Source organism: Salvelinus sp. IW2-2015, linkage group LG16 (genome assembly GCF_002910315.2).
Source record: "Salvelinus sp. IW2-2015 linkage group LG16, ASM291031v2, whole genome shotgun sequence".
In the NCBI taxonomy this organism is placed as follows: Eukaryota; Metazoa; Chordata; class Actinopteri; order Salmoniformes; family Salmonidae; genus Salvelinus; species Salvelinus sp. IW2-2015.
This window is the reverse complement of record NC_036856.1, coordinates 26,679,035-26,698,848: the sequence shown is the minus strand read 5'-3', so window position 1 is coordinate 26,698,848 and position 19,814 is coordinate 26,679,035. Positions and strand designations below refer to the sequence as shown.

The window sequence follows — 19,814 nt, the reverse complement described above, 5'->3', positions numbered from 1 at the left end:
CTGCAACCACCTCTTATCAGTCTCTGCACTTTGTTTGGCTGCAACACTCTTATCAGTCTCTGCACTTTGTTGGCTGCAACACCTCTTATCAGTCTCTGCACTTTGTTGGCTGGCAACACCTCTCATCAGTCTCTGCACTTTGTTGGCTGCAACACCTCTCCATCAGTCCTCTGCACTTTGTTGGCTGCATACCTCTTATCAGTCTCTGCACTTTGTTTGGCTGCAATACCTCTCTATCAGTCTCTGCACTTTGTTGGCTGCAACACCTCTTATCAGTCTCTGCACTTTGTTGGCTCTGCAACACCTCTTATCAGTCTCTGCACTTTGTTGGCTGCAAACACCTCTTCATCAGTCTCTGCACTTTGTTGGCGCAAACACCTCTTATCAGTCTCTGCACTTTGTTGAGCCACCGGCTTTCACATGTACAGTGGAAACACATGGTGTGTAAATCCCAATCACTTGGGCCGGAAGCCTGGCATGTGTGAGACAGTATTGAGAAAGCAGAGAGGGGGGGAGACAAGATAGAGAGAGGGGGGGGGGGGTAGAGGGAAAGACAGAGAGAGAGGGGGGTAGAGGGGAAGACAGAGAGAGGGGGTAGAGGGAAGACAGAGAGAGGGGGGGGGGGAAGACAGAGAGGGGGGGGGGGTAGAGGGGAAGACAGAGAGAGGGGGGGGGGTAGAGGGAGAGACAGAGAGGGGGGGGTAGAGGGAGAGACAGAGAGAGGGGGGTAGAGGGGAAGACAGTGAGAGAGGGGGGTAGAGGGGAAGACAGTGAGAGAGGGGGTAGAGGGGAAGACAGTGAGAGAGGGGGTAGAGGGGAAGACAGAGAGAGAGGGGTAGAGGGGGACAGACAGAAAGAGGGGGGGTAGAGGGAGAGACAGAGAGCGAGGGGGGTAGAGGGGAAGACAGAGAGAGAGGGGGTAGAGGGAGAGCAGAGAGAGAGAGGGATAGAGAAGGTAAAGAGAGGGATAGAGCATAGAAAGGAGAGAAGAGATTAGACAGAGAAAATGATCCCGTCCCCAGAGGGATCAGCACGTGCTGTACTCCCTCTCTGCTCAATGCTTCTCCTTCCTGAGGGTGACAGAGCCTCTCAAAATGCTCACCCAGAATGGCTCTTTGTCCTGACTGACTCTAGTTAGCACAGAACAAGGAGATGTATTTGGAGATGTAAGAGCGGGAATGTTTGGATATACTGGTGTGTATTGATTGGTGTTTTGCAGGCAGAGATATGTGTTTAATTTATATTGTGCTCAGGTGATAAGTGGTGTTAGTCCTTATCTGTAGGTATGATTAATGTTTGTAATTGTACGTGTGTGAACGGGTTGTATGTTGTTGTTCAGTATCGGGTTGTGTAAACAGTTGATGAATGGTGTGTTTAGTACAGTATGTTGGTAGTGGATTATGGGACGATATATTAATGTGTGGTTTGTGGTTGAGTACTATGTTTGTGATCTGGCTTGTTAGAGGGCTGACTGATCCGGATCTCATGAGTAGTGTATTGCTTGAGGCCAGTGTTTTAGTCTGCCGTGCTAATGAAGTTTACTTTGTGGTGTCTTGTTGTGTTTGTTTGTGTGTTTGTTGTTGTGTTTGACTTTGTGTGTGTGTGTGTGTGTGTGATGTGTTTTGTTGTGTGCTCTTGTGGTCGTGTGTGTTTGTGGTGGTGTGGTTGTTGTGTTGGATGGGGAGTGCGCAGGGTCAGTGCGCGTGGTGTATTGCTGTGTGGTGTGTTGTGGCCTGGTTGGTGGCGTTTTTAGCCGTGGTTGTTCTCGCGGCGTTTTTGTGTTTTTGTGTGTGTGGTGTAGCGTAGTATTGTGAGTTCGCTGTGTGTTCTTTTGTTGTGGCTGTCGTGTGTTTGTGTTGGCGTTTGACGGACTGGGCATAGTAGATGGCCGTATGGCTTGTAGCAGTTGAAGTGTGTTGTTCAAGTTGTGTAGTCTGTACTATGTTGTGGTAAATGTTTGGTGTGATATGCGTGGTATTGTGTGTTCAGCTGTGCGTGGGTTGTGTACAGTAATGTTGATATGGTTTTCAGGTTGTTTTGTTGATTATCGAGTATCGGTTGGTATGTACCTAGTATGTGTGGGGTCAGTATTTTGGGTGGTTCGTCTTGGTGGTTGTACATGTATGCGTACGTTACGAGTATGTGTGTTGTGTTTCATTTATCTGTGTTTTGTTGCTCAGGTTTATTATGTGCTACAGTATATGGTTGCTTGTGTTCGTCATTAATGTGGTGTGTGCATTCAGCTATTTTGTGTAAGCAGTTGGTATGTTGTGTGGGGATAATTGCGTAGGCGTTACTTGTGGGGGTGGTGTTGAAGTACAATTAGCTGTTCTAGCTGGGTGACCTGATCGGCGACATGTTAAGTGGGGTTGGTGAGTCGTAGTGTGTTGCGGTGGCAATTTGAGACAGTTGTTGTTGTGGTCCTCGGTGAGTGGCGTGTGGTGTCGTGTAGTGTTGTGGTTGTTGCCGGTTATTGTGGTGTGTCTGGCGTTGTTTGTGCGTGCCTGTTGTGTGTGCTCCTGTGTGTGGTGTGTGTGTGTGCGGTATTGTGAATCCGTGTTAGTGTTGGTCGGTGGATTGTGTTGTGTGTGGTGTGTGTGTGTGTTGCGGTTATGTGGTCCTGCGGTTGGTCTGGTGTGGTGTTGTGTGTGCTTTGGTTCATGTTTGGTTCTGCTGGTGTGTGTGTTGGTCGTGTGGTGTGTGTGTTAGTTGGTTGGAGGTGTGGTGTCGATGTCGTGTGGTGTGTGTGTGTCTCGGGTGTGTTGTGGGTGTGTTTGTTTGTTGTGGTTGTGTGTCGGTGTGTGTTGGTTGTTGGCGTGGCGTTTGGTGTCGATACGTTGGTGCTGGTTGCTGGTGGTGTGTGTTGTTGTGGGTGTTTTCCGTTGCTTGGGTGCATTCGATGTTTTTGTGGGTGGTTGGTAGTGGTTTGGCGTATGTCACTTATTTGTTTTGGTCAGTCTTCTCCTTTCCGTGCTGTTTCTGTTGTTTCTTTTTATCGCCCTGTTGGCCGTCTGGCTGGGCGCGGCGGGCGCGGCGGCGCAGGCGGCGCGGCGGCGGGGGCGCGCGCGGGGCGGGGGGGGGGCGGGGGCGCGGGGGGGCGGCGGGGGGGGGCGGGGGCGGGTGCGGGGGCAGTTAGACAGACTTGATAGCAGAACTGCAGATAGGATGAGAGAAGCACGAGGAGCGGCCATGTGCTCTGCAGAAGCAGAGAGAGATGCCTTTGACAAGGGTACAGCTGCAACACAGAGTGGGAATGGCATAGCATCACACTGCTGTATTGCAGTGCTGCTGTGTAGCCAGCCAACAGCTCCACATCCCTCCTCTGTGACACAGCCCTGCACCATGGCTTCATAGCACTGGTTATAGCCATAAGCATAGCGGGACAGCTAACAGCTAACTGCCATAGCTCAATAGCATAACTCAGTGCCATGATAGCGCAATGTGTCGGCTAAAGTGCCGTATAGCTTTTCAGCGTAAACAGCTTGTTGTCATTGTCGAAGAGCATGGATGCGATGCAGCAGTGTAACCTTTTACCTATTTCAACGGCACAACTCGACAGGGCTGCGCACCACTGCAGTAAAATCTTAGGGAACATCGATCTGGCCTTCTGCACAATGTCTGTCTCTTTTACCCAGACCAGACCAGCGGCGCTGCTGCTGTTGCCTCCTCTCTCTGGGGCTTTGGGAGAAACAAAGGGAAATACAAACAGAAAGGTAAACAGCAGCTTTGGGGTTGTTATTAAAGTTATTAGGGTTGCTTAAGGCGCTCTATTGAGAGTTAGGGATATAGGATGGAGATAAGGTATGACATCAAGGCAACTAAAGTAATTGAAGGTATGGATGAGGAAGAAGTCCTAGTCAGTAGTACTACATGTACTGTAGCATGGTGGGAGCGGAGGACAAGAGGGACATAGAATCCATAGATTCAGGTAAGGGCCTCTTCTTGGTTACAGAATATCAGTTGTTATTGACTAAAGTGCCAATAATGTCTGCTATGCTTCACAATACATTATAACAGGGTTGTTAGTGTAACATTTACCCCTCTCTTTGTTGCCCTCTCTCTTCTCTCCATACACTGATAAAAAATATCTAAAGTTTAGCAACCTCCGGTTCCCATGGCAAAAGCTTCTTGGCAAATCAGTAACGAAAGAGACACCAAAGAGATCAAGAGGCTTGTCCAGACGAGTTTCAGAAGAAAGTTTTTTGTTTTACATTTACATTTACATTTAAGTCATTTAGCAGACGCTCTTATCCAGAGCGACTTACAAATTGGTGCATTCACCTTATGACATCCAGTGGAACAGCCACTTTACAATAGTGCATCTAAATCTTTTTAAGGGGGGGGGGGGGGGGGTCAGAAGGATTACTTTTATCCTATCCTAGGTATCCTTAAAGAGGTGGGGTTCAGGTGTCTCCGAAGGTGGTGATTGACTCCGCTGTCCTGGCGTCGTGAGGGAGTTTGTTCCACCATTGGGGGGCCAGAGCAGCGAACAGTTTTGACTGGGCTGAGCGGGAACTGTACTTCCTCAGTGGTAGGGAGGCGAAGCAGGCCAGAGGTGGATGAACGCAGTGCCCTTGTTTGGGTGTAGGGCCTGATCAGAGCCTGAAGGTACTGAGGTGCCGTTCCCTCACAGCTCCGTAGGCAAGCACCATGGTCTTGTAGGCGATGCGAGCTTCAACTGGAACCCAGTGGAGAGAGCGGAGGAGCGGGGGTGACGTGAGAGACTTGGGAAGGTTGAACACCAGACGGGCTGCGGCGTTCTGGATGAGTTGTAGGGGTTTAATGGCACAGGCAGGGAGCCCAGCCAACAGCGAGTTGCAGTAATCCAGACGGGAGAGACAAGTGCCTGGATTAGGACCTGCACCGCTTCCTGTGTGAGGCAGGGTCGTACTCTGCGGATGTTGTAGAGCATGAACCTACAGGAACGGGTCACCGCCTTGATGTGAGTTGAGAACGACAGGGTGTTGTCCAGGATCACGCCAAGGTTCTTAGCGCTCTGGGAGGAGGACACAATGGAGTTGTCAACCGTGATGGCGAGATCATGGAACGGGCAGTCCTTCCCCGGGAGGAAGAGCAGCTCCGTCTTGCCGAGGTTCAGCTTGAGGTGGTGATCCGTCATCCACACTGATATGTCTGCCAGACATGCAGAGATGCGATTCGCCACCTGTCAGGTAGGACATTTTGAGCTTGTAATCGAACCCACAAATGCTGATGCTCCAGATACTCAACTAGTCTAAAGAAGACCAGTTTTATTGCTTCTTTAATCAGAACAACAGTTGTCAGCTGTGCTAACATAATTGTAAAAGGGTTTTCTAATGATCAATTAGTCTTTTAAAATGATAAACTTGTATTAGCTAACACAACGTGCCATTGGAACACAGGAGTGATGGTTGCTGATAATGGGCCTCTGTACGCCTATGTAGATATTCCATTAAAAAKCAGCCGTTTCCAACTACAATAGTCATTTACAACATTAACAATGTCTACACTGTATTTCTGATCAATTTTATGTTATTTAAATGGACAAAAAATTTGCTTTTCTTTCAAAAACAAGGACATTTCTAAGTGACCCCAAACTTTTGAACGGTAGTGTACATACACAGAAGTATGATGGCCAAATGATGCTGTCTGTCACCATACTGCAAGTCTTACCATATGCAAGTATATATGATCTATAAAACCGAGAGCGACAACATCAGCTTTAATATAACAGTTGGAGTGAAAAAGATAAAAGGATAGGCTAGAGAAAGAAAGATAGAAGGGATGAAAAAATAACATGAAGTTGAAGTCTAGATGTGAAGAGTGGCAGAAGAGAGATGGTGGGGCAGAGCGTGAGACACACAACGCAGCAGTCACATGACCAGCAGGGTTATAGTTACCCTACTGACCACTAGTGAGGTAATAGGCTTCCATCGTGTGCCATGCAATGACAACGAAAACAAACAAATAGGCTTTTTTCTCTCACTGGACATCTCACAATGGCACAGTGATGTGAGGCTGACACTTCATGTGCAAACCGTTTTTCATGTTACCTYCTGCAGCATACCACCCTGCATTCTACTGCTGGCTTGCCTCTGAAGTTAAGGCCGGTTGGTCCCTGGATGGGACACCAGATGATGCTGAACGTGGTGTTGGACGACCAGTAGTAGGCACTCTTTGCTCTGGTCTAAAAAATATCCCAATGCCCCAGGGCAGTGATTGGGGATGTTGCCCTGTGTCGGGTGCTGTCTTTCGGATGGGACATTAAACGGGTGTTCTGATTCTCTGTGGTCACTAAAGATCCCATGGCACGTATCGTAAGAGTAGGAGTGTTAAACCCGGTGTCCTGGCTAAATTCCCCAGCTGGCTGTCATACCATCATGGCCACCTAATCATCCCCAGCTTCTAATTGTTTCATTCATCCCCTGTAACTATTCCCCAGGTCGTTGCTGTAAATGAGAATGTGTTCTCTGTCAATTTATCTGGTAAATTATTTTCATCCTATGAACTTGGAGAATACAGTATTACATTATCTATTTACCAGGAAGAAATGTAAAATGCAGTTTTGTTCAAATATGATTGAATGTTTTTGTGTTGAGAGCATTATACGATCCTGCTATTTGTTGATTAGAGTCAAGAGCAAGCTAACAGTGCTTCTATCATTGTGTACTGTGCATACATCAATGTTAGATTTGATCTTGAATGATGTTTAAAGAGCAATAATGTCAGTTTCTGTGTATAAGAATGCAGTCTTACCTTGCTGCTGTCGTATCTGTGTGCAAAGATATCTCTATGTGAGTGGTGTGTATGTGTGGCTGTTCCACCCTTCTGCTGTGTCACAGTAACACCATCCCTACCATGAAGCATGGTGGTGGCAGCATCAGGCTATGGGTATGCTTTTCAGCGGCAGGGACTGGGAGACAGGTAAGGATAGAGGGAACAATGAATGGGGCCAAATACAGGCAAATCCTTGATGAAAACCAGCTTCAGAGTGCAAAAAAACTTAGACTAGGGTGAAGATTTACGTTCCAACAGTAAAATGACCCCAGAGCATACTGCCAAAGCAATGCTGGAATGACTTCAGAACAAGAATGTGAAAGTCCTTGAGTGGCACAGCCAAAGCCCAGACTTGAATCCCATTGAAAATCTGTTGAAAGACTTGAAGATTGCTGCTCACTGCAGCTCCCCATCTAACTTAACAGCTGCATGAGAATATCTGCAAGGAAGAATGGGAGAAAATCCCCAAATCCAGATGTGCAAATCTGATACAGTCATACCCAAGACGACTCAAAGCTGTAATCGCGTTCAAAGCTGCATCTACAAAGTATTGACTCAGGGGTTTGAATACTTATGTAAATTAGATATTTCTGTGTTTCATTTTCAATAAATTTGCTAACATTTCTAAAAACATGTTTTCACTTTGTCATTATGGGGTATTGTGTGTAGACATGTGAGAGAAAAAAAATATTTAATCCATGTTGAATTCAGGTTGTAACACAACAAAATGTGGAATAAGTCAAGGGGTGTGAATACTTTCTGAAGGTACTGTAAATGTGTTAGTGGGCAGGAGAAAGTGTCTCTGAGGAGAGGGAGGGGTGGTCTTTTGACCTGTGATAGGCTAGAAGCCGGGTGTTCTGCTGTGTCTGTTGCTGAGGAGGCACAAAGTGATACTTTGTTTCTTAGCCAGATCAGCCAGTGCAGGGTGAGAACAAAGTGGCATTCATAATTTCAACTGGCTGACGCMCGTGCACACACAGCCAATCCTTGTGAATTAACTGTAAATGTGTGTGTAACTGTATCTGTGCCCATTATAGTCGGCATGCTACAGTGGGTCTCATAATGTTATTGCAGTCTCTCATAGAACTTCTCTAATGTCAAGAGACCTGCCTTGCAGTCTTGAGGAATTCAGAGCCTTTGTGGACTCCTTCACTGAGAATATGCTGGTGGAATCATGTTGTCAAAGGGTTCATGTAACATGATATTTCATAGGATTATAAAATTCTGAGCGGGTTAGAACTCATTAGATCTAAAGAGATGTCACAGGATGATCATAGACTGACGATGCTTTATTGGACTTAACACCAAATGCCATTATAGGGTAAAGCTATACGAGTTCCATCGAGTAATATGTTTTATTGTAATCTGAGATAATTTACAGTAACCTCAACAGATAACAAATCATCTTATTTAGCTAGCAGACTACAAGTCACCCATAATCATTTCACAGTTGTAACGGTCTCCTCCAGCATCATAATGGGGTTGGAACGATGTCGTGTTACAGGAGGGAATTGACAGTAGTATCACTCTACAGCCTCATAGGGATATACAGTACAGTAGWAATGATGGGGCTTTACCAGCCTGGAGGCTGGCTGACATTACAGCAGCATAACACATCATAGACTCACTGTTCTCTGACTGGCTTAATTCATAGAAACTCCCACAAAACACAGAAGGGGAATGAGAGGGGAATAAGTCTAAATCATTCAACATTACATGAGCTGGGAGGTTTACAGGCCAAGATCAACAGCCTGCAGCGGTGATTCTCAGTCATACAGTTGCAGACTTTTTTTCTTATATCGTAAGGCATTAATTCATTCAGGGATCATAAGTGTGGCTTTTAATTTGAACGCAAATGTGTAATTATTGGAATTCCTCCAGTATGATTGGCCTGTCAGATGATGCATTATGATAAGCTGGTCCAATTCAGGAATGTCCTGATGGATTTAAGTCTGTGGTACTACAGGAATTTTGTCGTGTTTGAATAGTGTGATTGGATCAGATGCCATTGCAAGAGGCTCATGGATCAAACTTGAGTGAAAAAAACAAATCAAATCTATCATAGGAAGGGCTCAGATCCACTTAGGGAAGAGGGAGCCAGTACTGAATGTATATATACACATTTAAAAAACTCCATAGAGTAGTTTGTAGGCAATGCTGGGAAAACAGGATGCATGTCAAGTCCTTCCATTTATTCAGAGAATTCCCTAAAGTATGCTCTCTATGACTGCTATTTTAGGTTGAACCAAATCGGTCAAAACGTAATATTATACTTTTATTTAACTAGGCAAGTCAGTTGTGAACAAATAACAAATAACAGAGATATCGTTTTCTGACATACCCTCAATATGCTATTTTAAATATACCGAGCTCATTTCCATTTGTATTTTCTTACAGTATATCAATAACACTATTTAACACTATTTGCTACATGTAGCCTGCCTCACCATAGATGCCAAGGGTTACAGACCCAAATGTATAAACAAACAACATAGCAATACTGTGTCTTTGACAAATTATGTTTCTGTCTAGCAAGAGACGACTTGACTGTACAATCTGAGAAACAACAAGCACTTTGGTCAAAGGCTGAGGACCTTACACCTTCGCAAGGTAGTTACTGGAACTTTGGTTTTCCTAGATATTTGCTTTAAAGCAGGAGCCAAATCCATAGGATGTAGTGATCACAATATAATAGCCAAATCTAGGAAAACCAAAGTTCCAAAGACTGGGCCTAATATAGTGTATAAGAGGTCATACAAGAAGTCTGTAGTGATTCATATGTTGATGATGTAAAGAATATTTGCTGGTCTGTGGTGTGTAATGAGGAGCAACCAGACGCTGCACTTGACGCATTTATGAAACTACTTATTCCAGTTAGTAATAAGCACGCACCCATTAAGAAAATGACTTTAAAAACTGTTAAATCCCCTTGGATTGATGAGGAGTTGAAAAATTGTATGGTTGAGAGGGATGAGGCAAAAGTAATGGCAAATAAGTCTGTCAGCTCAACTTGGCAAACGTACTGCAAATTAAGAAATCATGTGACTAAACTAAATAAAAATAAACTACACTATGAAACAAAGATAAATTATACAAAGAATGATAGTAAAAAGCTTTGGGGCCAACTCGGCTCCTTCAGTCATTGAATCAGATGGCTCATTCATCACAAAGCCCAATGATATTGCCTAATACTTTAATGACTTTTTCATTGGCAAGATAAGCAAACTTAGGGATGACATGCCAGCAACAAACGCTGACACTACACATCCAAGTATATCGGACCAAATTATGAAAGACAAGGATTGTACTTTTGAATTCCGTAAAGTCAGTGTGGAAGAGGTGAAACAATTATTGTTGTCTATCAACAATGACAATCTAGATGGAAAATTACTGAGGATAATAGTAAACGGTATTGCCAAACCTATTTGCCACATCTTCAATTTAAGCCTACTAGAGAGTTTGTGCCCTCAGGCCTGGAGGGACGTTAAAGTCATTCCGCTACCCAAGAATAGTAAAGACCCCTTTACTGGCTCAACTGGCCGACCAATCAGCCTGTTACCAACCCTTAGTAAACTTCTGGGGAAAAAATGTGTTTGACCAGATACAATGCTATTTTACAGTAAACAAATTGAAAACAGATTTTCAGCATGCTTATAGGGAAGGACACTCAAAAATCACAGCACTTACACAAATGACTGATGATTGGCTGAGAGAAATTGATGATAAAATGATTGTGGAGGCTGTCTTTTTAGACTTCTGTGCAGCTTTTGACATTATTGATCATTGTCTGCTGCTGGAAAAACTTATGTGTTATAGCTTTACACCCTCTGCTACAATGTGGATAAAGAGTTACTTGTCTAACAGAACACAGAGGGTGTTCTTTAATGGAAGCCTATCAAATATAATCCAGTTAGAATCAGGAATTCCCCAGGGTAGCTTAGGCCCCTTGCTTTATTCAATTTTTACTAACTTACATGCCACTGACTTTGAGTAAAGCCAGAGTGTCTATCTATGGGGATGACTCAACACTATACACGTCAGCTACTACAGCGACTGAAATGACTGCAACACTCAACAAAGATCTGCAGTTAGTTTCAGAGTGGGTGGCAAGGAATAAGTTAGCCCTAAATATTTCTAAAACTAAAAGCATTGTATTTGGAACAAAACACTCACTAAACCCTAAACTTCAACTAAATCTTGTAATAAATAATGTGGAAATTGAGCAAATTGAGATTACTAAACTGCTTGGAGTAACTCTAGATTGTAAACTGTCATGGTCAAAACATATTGATGCAGTAGTAGCTAAGCTGGGGAGAAGTCTGTCTATAATAAAGCGATGCTCTGCCTTCTTAAAAACACTATCAACAAGGTAGGTCCTACAGACTCTAGTTTTGTCGCACCTTGACTACTGTCGCGTGGTCAGGTGCCACAAAAAAGGACTTAGGAAAATTGCAATTGGCTCAGAACAGGGCAGCACGGCTGGCCCTTGGATGTACACAAAGAGCTAATATTAATAATATGCCTGTCAATCTCTCCTGGCTCAAAGTGGAGAAGAGAATGACTTCATCACTACTTTTATTTATGAGAGGTATTGATTGACATGTTGAACGCACCGAGCTGTCTGTCTAAACTATTGGACACCCATGCATACCCCACAATACCTGTACATGCCACCAGAGGTCTCTTCACAGTCCCCAAGTCCAGAACAGACTATGGGAGGCACACAGTACTACATAGAGCCATGACAACATGGAACTCTATTCCACATCAAGTAACTGACACAAGCAGTAAAATTTGATTTAAAAACAGATTAAAAAAACACCTTATGGAACAGCGGGGACTGTGAAGCAACACAAACATTGGCACACACACACACACACACACGATAACATACGCACTATACATACACATGAATTTAGCACTGTAGATATGTGGTAGTGGTGGAGTATGGGCCTGAGGGCACATAGTGTGTTGTGAAATCTGTGAATGTATTATAATGTTTTAAAATTGTATAAACTGCCTTAATTTTGCTGGACCCCAGGAAGAGTAGCTGCTGGGGATCCATAATAAATACAAATACAATTMATCAACTACCTACCCAACCATCCATCCAAGCAGGGATATAATTATTCTCGGCAAAGCACTTTGGTCTTATTTAAGACATGGTCCTAAGCTCATTTAGGGTTCGATGTACACTACCGTTCAAAAGTTTGGGGTCACTTAGAAATGCCCTTGTTTTTGAAAGAAAAGCACATTTTTTGTCCATWAAAAAAACATAAAATTGATAAAAAAATACAGTGTAAACAATGTTAATGTTGTAAATGACTATTTTTAATGGAATATCTACATAGGCGTACAGAGGCCCATTATCAGCAACCATCACTCTTGTGTTCCAATGGCACATTGTGTTAGCTAATCCAAGTTTATAATTTTAAAAGGCTAATTGATCATTAGAAAACCCTTTTACAATTATGTTAGCACATCTGAAAACTGTTGTTCTGATTAAAGAAGCAATACAACTGGCCTTTAGACTAGTTGAGTATCTGGAGCATCAGCATTTGTGGGTTCGATTACAGGCTCAAAATGGCCAGAAACAAATAACTTTCTTCTGAAACTCGTCAGTCTATTCTTGTTCTGAGAAATGAAGGCTATTCCATGCAAGAAATTGCTAAGAAACTGAAGATCTTGTACAACGCTGTGCACTACTCCCTTCACAGAACAGCGCAAACTGTCTCTAACCAGAATAGAAAGAGGAGTGGGAGGCCCCGGGGCACAGCTGAGCAAGAGGACAAGTACATTAGAATGTCTAGTTTGAGAAACAGACGCCTCACAAGTCCTCAACTGGCAGCTTCAATAAATAGTACCCGCAAAACACCAGTCACAACGTTAACAGTGAAGCGGCGACTCCGGGATGCTGGCCTTCTAGGCAGTCTATTCTTCTACCTGCCACTGATCCCTTTTTCCCCTTGTATGTTTATTGGTTTCACCTGTGTGTAATTTCGGTTGATTGGTTGGGCTTTATTTACCAGCCGGCCCGCCTGCTGGTTGTGCGGGATTATTTTCGATGTACATGTTGTACACGGCTGTATGTCACTGTTGTCCTTGTATTTGGGTTTTGCTGGACTGTTTTAAGTCCCACCGTGTTTGGGGCATTTGTTTTGGTCAGCGTCTGTTCACTATTGTGGTGGAATAAAAGTACGCTACCCTGAACTCTCTGCTTCCTGCGCCTGACTTCTTCCCAACTACACCCCGGGCGTTACACCATGGTGTTTATACTTGCGTACTATTGTTTGTACAGATTAACGTGGTACCTTCAGGCGTTTGGAAATTGCTCCCAAGGATGAACCAGACTTGTGGAGGTCTACAATTTTTTTTCTGAGGTCTTGGGTGATTTCTTTTGATTTTCCCATGATGTCAAGCAGAGGCACTGAGTTTGAAGGTAGGCCTTGAAATACATCCACAGATACACCTCCAATTGACTCAAATGATGTCAGTTGGCCTATCAGAAGCTCCTAAAGCCATTACATAATTTTCTGGGATTTTCCAAGCTGTTTAAAGGCACAGTCAACTTAGTGTATGTAAACTTCTGACGAACTGGAATTGTGATACAGTGAGTTATAAGTGAAATAATCTGTCTGTAAATAATTGTTGGAAAAATGACTTGTGTCATGCACAAAGTAGATGTCCTAACCYACTTGCCAAAACGATAGTTTGTTAACAAGAACTTTGTGGAGTGGTTGAGAAACGTGTTTTAATGACTCCAACCTAAGTGTATGTAAACCTCCGACTTCAACTGTATGTAGACATTCCATAAAAAAACAGCCGTTTCCAGCTACAATAGTAATTTACAACATTAACATTAACAATGTCTACACTGCATTTCTGATCAATTTTATGTTATTTTAATGGACAAAAAATGTGCTTTTCTTTCAAAAACAAGGACATTTCTAAGTGACCCCAAACTTTTGAATGGTAGTATATGTGCTATGAGATATGAAACTCTCTCAGAGGCCTAATGTCAACAATGCTCCCCTCCCTGGCTTGGAGACATAAACATGGCTGGCTATTTAAAATATAATATGTTTTTCTACAGGCTACATCACACATAAAGGTATGGGGCCTTACTGGATCATCATATTGCTTACTCTGCAATGTGTAAGCTAATGAGATACTCAAAAGAAGCCAACTATAACTGATATGAACACAACTCGCATCACCCAACCGAGATACAGTGTATTTACTGCAGATAACAGCTCTGAATGTCAATTTCTGGCTAAATTCAATTATTCATGTTCTCTATATTAAGGTCAAATGAACATTGCAATTTATAACGGTACATGCTGCATTGAAGACAACTAGGCCAAAAACCATTGGCTGAAACTCAACAAACCCGCTTTTACGCGCCTTCCGTGTTACAACGTTTGAGACAATGATTTCTGTTTTTAGACATTCCATCTGACATCTGGGGATACGGGTCGAAACAATATTGCGTGAAAAGCATAATGCCATCTCTCTGGTCCATGACACAATAGGATATGGCACAGCACAGGTAGCCTACAAAGAGATGCAGGGATAAAACATAAGAAGGGTTTATAATATAACGTAGGAGCTGCAATCCTGGTTATACATTGATATAAAAAGGCTGACTTAAGCATATGGAGAACAAAGCATCTATCGTTTATTTCATATTTTATCACAAATATGCGTTCTGTAAATTGAGACAGCCAACATAAACGAAAGCTGTAGGGTGAACGTGTTCCAAATGCAATAATATAAAATAATATAATGAAAATGCCAAATAGCCAATTATCTCCACAATTCGAGCCATGCCAAATATATTTACGCGTTTATAATCAAATGAAACGACACTGTCCTTTTCCAGTGCACACACATCTCTGAACGATGGAGCAATCGTCAGCAGGTCAATGAAAATGAAAGGCTGTGACAAGGTCAGCAGCTTATTGAAAATAAAGACACAATTTAAGACTAAGAAAATATGCAAGAGTAAAGGACAAGCTCCCACCACCTTATAAGTGATCTTGTTTGCCCGCAAATCGGTCTTGAAGTTGCCCACCGCGCCTTGTATCTCCCATCCACAGCTCTTCGACCCTCTTTGTGTTACTGATGCTGCGGGTGCTCGCACCGACACGCACGCACGGCAAAGTGCACAGACAACCGCACAGAAACCGAGTCCTGCAAGCACATGAGGCGGGAGGGTGTGGCTGGCGGAGGCTGTGCTTGGCACCAACATCAGCCAAAGTCCACAACCGATCTCCGCTGCGATGCCGCTCATCTGTTGGTCGAAAATGGTTGCCTGTATATAGCATATATTCACACAAATAGCTTTGGCTATTGATCTTGTATAGGCCTAATGTATGGATAGGCCTAGTATTTTATTCGGAGTGGAAGCGCTTGTTTGTCATTGACAGTCTTCTCAGTCTGTCACGGTGAAGTGGCTATCATATTTCTGTCTTGTATAATTAGTATTGCACTAATCAAAATTTCACTTCCGTCAGCCGCCCTGCAATGGATCTCAAAATATTAGGAAAAAAATGATATGTGAAGAATGTGCGCTTTCTCAATTAATTCATGAGGCATAACGTATTCACATCGTTATTGTTCTCTGATCAAGACTGGCATGACTGACTTCTTTGTACTGTGCATCTTGAGCCAACCCTGGCAAAAGGAACCAGATTAATTACCATTTTTACTTGCAATGGGAGTGGGTTCTTTAATAATTCCTAAAGCATAAAGGCCTCCATAGTTTGGGACCATTTCAGTGATTTAACACCACCCTGATAGTTCTAGGCTTAAAGTCATGAACAAAAATGTAGGCAACCTTTCATCAGATCAATGTGCAAAAATGCTGCTGGAAAGGCATTCATAAACTAATGCAGTCAGAAACTGAAAACAGCTGCTTGCAGCTGTAGGTAGGCTGGTCTTCCAGTAGGAGTCAGTATAGGATCAATAATTTATATATACACAAGTCCTTCACTTCCTCTGTCAGCTCCCAGACTCAGGGAGAATATCAATAATTTTCCTTGATTCCTCATGTCCTCTCTCCTCGCCTTCTTCTCAACCCATTGGATGAGAAGGTCAGAGGGCCCTCCCTCGGTGGCAGGTAGCCACGGCCTGTTCTCCCTGCTTCCATCACTCAGACCTGGACAGTACAGGAGTATCATGGCAAAAACTGTCAGACTGGCCAATAGCTTCTATCCCCAGGCCATCAAGCTGCTGAATAGCCACTAGGCAGCTATCTGCTACCCCTGTCTCCCTCCTGCCCCCGGGACTTCCTACCCCTCAACAAACATTTACCCTGCCCACACCCCCCAATGGACATTGTTACAGTTGTAAATGTGTATATTATTATAATTTGCATTATTGTCTCATTGACTTCACACTTCTCCCCCGGGCTGCTCCCCGTATGGGCATTCTACACCCCTCCCCAACAGACACTTCCCCTGCCCCCACCCCCCAATGGATATTTATCATTGCTACAGTTGTAAATGTGTATATTATTATTTTTGTAAATTATTTTCTCATTCACTTCTCTTTTTTTGTACCCTGCGATTACATCTGCGTACGCTGTGCATGTGACTAATAAACTAATCTAATCTAAATCAAATCAAATTGTTTTCGTCACATGCTTTGTAAACAGGAGTAGACTAACAGTGAAATGTTTACTTTCGGCCCTTCCCAACAATGCAGAGGKAAAAAAGATAAATAATTTWAAAAAAATAACATGAGGAATAAATACAAAATGAGTAACAATAACTTGGCTATATACACGGAGTACCAGTACTGAGTCGATTTGCAGGGGTACGAGGTAATTGAGGTAGATATGTACATACTGTATAGGTAGGGATAAAGTGACTAGGCAACTGGATAGATAATAAGCAGCAACAGCAGCGTATGTGATAAGTCAAAAGAGTTAGTGCAAAAAGGGGTCAATGCAGATAGTTAAATAGTTAACCAATAGCTACCCGGACTAACTATTTAGCAGTCTTATGGCTTGGGGGTAGCAGAGAGAACATTCTATCACTTGGGTGGCTGTAGTCTTTGACAATTTTTAGGGCCCTCCTCTGACACTGCCTGGTATAGAGGTCCTGGATGGCAGGGAGCTTGGCTCCAGTGATGTACTAGGTCGTACGCACTACCTTCTGTAGTGCTTTGCGGTCAGATGCAGTTGCCATACCAAGTGGTGATGCAACCAGTCAAGATGCTCTCAATGGTGCAGCTGTATAACTTTTTAGGATCTGAGGGCCCATGCTAAATCTTTTCAGCCTCCTGAGGGGAAAGATGCATTGTCAAGCCCTCCTCATGACTGTGTTGGTGTGTGTGGACCATTCTAGTGGTTAAGAGCGTTGAGCCAGTACCCGAAAGGTCACTCAGTGGTTCCCCTAGTATATTTTTCAGCAGTGGTGGCAGGGGTAAGGGGGGGGGGGCATTGCTTCCAGTGTGGGTGAAATGACATGCTAGCTGTTCCCATATACTTCCAGCCATTGAGCCAACAACTATTTGAAAGAGCATCCCTGCCGAAATATACACTGCTCAAAAAAATAAAGGGAACACTAAAATAACACATCCTAGATCTGAATGAATGAAATATTCTTATTAAATACTTTTTTCTTTACATAGTTGAATGTGCTGACAACAAAATCACACAAATTATCAATGGAAATCAAATTTATCAACCCATGGAGGTCTGGATTTGGAGTCACACTCAAAATTAAAGTGGAAAACCACACTACAGGCTGATCCAACTTTGATGTAAATGTCCTTAAACAAGTCAAAATGAGGCTCAGTAGTGTGTGTGGCCTCCACGTGCCTGTATGACCTCCCTACAACGCCTGGGCATGCTCCTGATGAGGTGGCGGATGGTCTCCTGAGGGATCTCCTCCCAGACCTGGACTAAAGCATCGCCAACTCCTGGACAGTCTGTGTTGCAACGTGGCGTTGGTGGATGGAGCGAGACATGATGTCCCAGATGTGCTCAATTGGATTCAGGTCTGGGGAACGGGCGGGCCAGTCCATAGCATCAATGCTTCCTATTGCAGGAACTGCTGACACACTCCAGCCACATGAGGTCTAGCATTGTCTTGCATTAGGAGGAACCCAGGGCCAACCGCACCAGCATATGGTCTCACAAGGGGTCTGAGGATCTCATCTCGGTACCTAATGGCAGTCAGGCTACCTCTGGCGAGCACATGGAGGCCCCCCAAAGAAATGCCACCCACACACATGACTGACCCCGCCAAACCGGTCATGCTGGAGGATGTTGAGGCAGCAGAACGTTCCTCAACGGCGTCTCCAGACTCTGTCACGTCTGTCACTGTGCTCAGTGTGAACCTGCTTTCATCTGTGAAAGGCACAGGGCGCCAGTGGCAAATTTGCCAATCTTGGTGTTCTTTGGCAAATGCCAAACGTCCTGCACGGTGTTGGGCTGTAAGCACAACCCCCACTGTGGACGTCGGGCCTCATACCCACCTCATGGAGTCTGTTTCTGACCGTTTGAGCAGACACATGCACATTTGTGGCCTGCTGGAGGTCATTTTGCAGGCTCTGGAGTGCTCCTCCTGCTCCTCTTTGCACAAAGGCGGAAGTAGCGGTCCTGCTGCTGGGTTGTTGCCCTCCTACGACCTCCTCCACGTCTCCTGATGTACTGGCCTGTCTCCTGGTAGCGCCTCCATGCTCTGGACACTACGCTGACAGACACAGCAAACCTTCTTGCCACAGCTCGCATTGATGTGCCATCCTGGATGAGCTGCACTACCTGAGCCACTAGTGTGGGTTGTAGACTCCGTCTCATGCTACCACTAGAGTGAAAGCACCGCCAGCATTCAAAAGTGACCAAAACATCAGCCAGGAAGCATAGGAACTGAGAAGTGGTCTGTGGTCACCACCTGCAGAACCACTCCTTTATTGGGGGTGTCTTGCTGTTTTTCAGTCTCTCAGTCCCAGCTTTGATGCACCTGTACTGACCTCGCCTTCTGGATGATAGCGGGGTGAACAGGCAGTGGCTCGGGTGGTTGTTGTCCTTGATGACCTTTTTGGCCTTCCTGTGACATCGGGTGGTGTAGGTGTCCTGGAGGGCAGGTCGTTTGCCCCCGGTGATGCGTTGTGCAGACCTCACTACCCTCTGGAGAGCCTTACGGTTGTGGGCGGAGCAGTTGGCGTACCAGGCGGTGAAACAGCCCGACAGGAAGCTCTCGATTGTGCATCTGTAAAAGTTTGTGAGTGTTTTTGGTGACAACAAGCCAAATTTCTTCAGCCTCCTGAGGTTGAAGAGGCGCTGCTGCACCTTCTTCACCATGCTGTCTGTGTGGGTGGAKCATTTCAGTTTGTCTGTGATGTGTACGCAGAGGAACTTAACTTTCCACCTTCTCCACTACTGTCCCGTCGATGTGGATAGGGGGCTGCTCCCTCTGCTGTTTCCTGAAGTCCACGATCATCTCCTTTGTTTTGTTGACGTTGAGTGTGAGGTTATTTTCCTGACACCACACTCCGAGAGCCCTCACCTCCTCCCTGTAGGCCGTCTCGTCGTTGTTGGTAATCAAGCCTACTACTGTAGTGTCGTCTGCAAACTTGATGATTGACTTGGAGGCGTGCATGGCCACGCAGTCATGGGTGAACAGGAGAAGGCTGAGAACGCATCCTTGTGGGGCCCTAGTGTTGAGGATCAGCGGGGGGGAGATGTTGTTTCCAACCCTCACCACTGGGGTCGGCCCACAGGTTTTGGTGGCGGGCCGTGTCAGTGGCACTGTATTGTCTTCAAAGCGAGCAAAGCGAGCTAATTGAAAAAGAGGAATTACAAAGGGTGCAGTTAACCATTCTATCGTCTTGACCTGAGCGTATAAATGGAAATTCTCTCATCATGTTGTCATTAAAATGGCATTTCCGTTTCTTGGAAAGAGCCATTGTACCTCCTCTGTCTGCTCTTCTTCACTCTCCTTGTGTCACTCTTCTTACTGTCTTAACTTTTTCTTCTCCTCCAATCTTTCTCCACTCGTCTTCCTGCTCTTTCTTCCTTTCCTTCTCTTTACCTTTCCACCTCACTC

General features: G+C 44.5%; 1 protein-coding gene across 2 annotated transcripts in view; it reads right to left on the bottom strand.

The window, feature by feature from the left end:
* LOC111976105 (capping protein inhibiting regulator of actin dynamics-like) overlaps nucleotides 1-14,946 on the bottom strand; it is a 32,388-nt gene extending 17,442 nt beyond the window's left edge. For both annotated transcript variants that reach the window (XM_024004852.1, XM_024004853.2), the window contains exons 1-2: nucleotides 14,783-14,946; nucleotides 3,535-3,678 (exon numbers count right to left, since the gene is read on the bottom strand). In XM_024004852.1, the coding sequence (XP_023860620.1) occupies nucleotides 3,535-3,595 (61 nt within the window). In that variant the 5' untranslated portion in view covers nucleotides 3,596-3,678; nucleotides 14,783-14,946. The remainder of the gene's footprint in view (nucleotides 1-3,534; nucleotides 3,679-14,782) is intronic.
* Nucleotides 14,947-19,814: the final 4,868 nt, after the last annotated feature.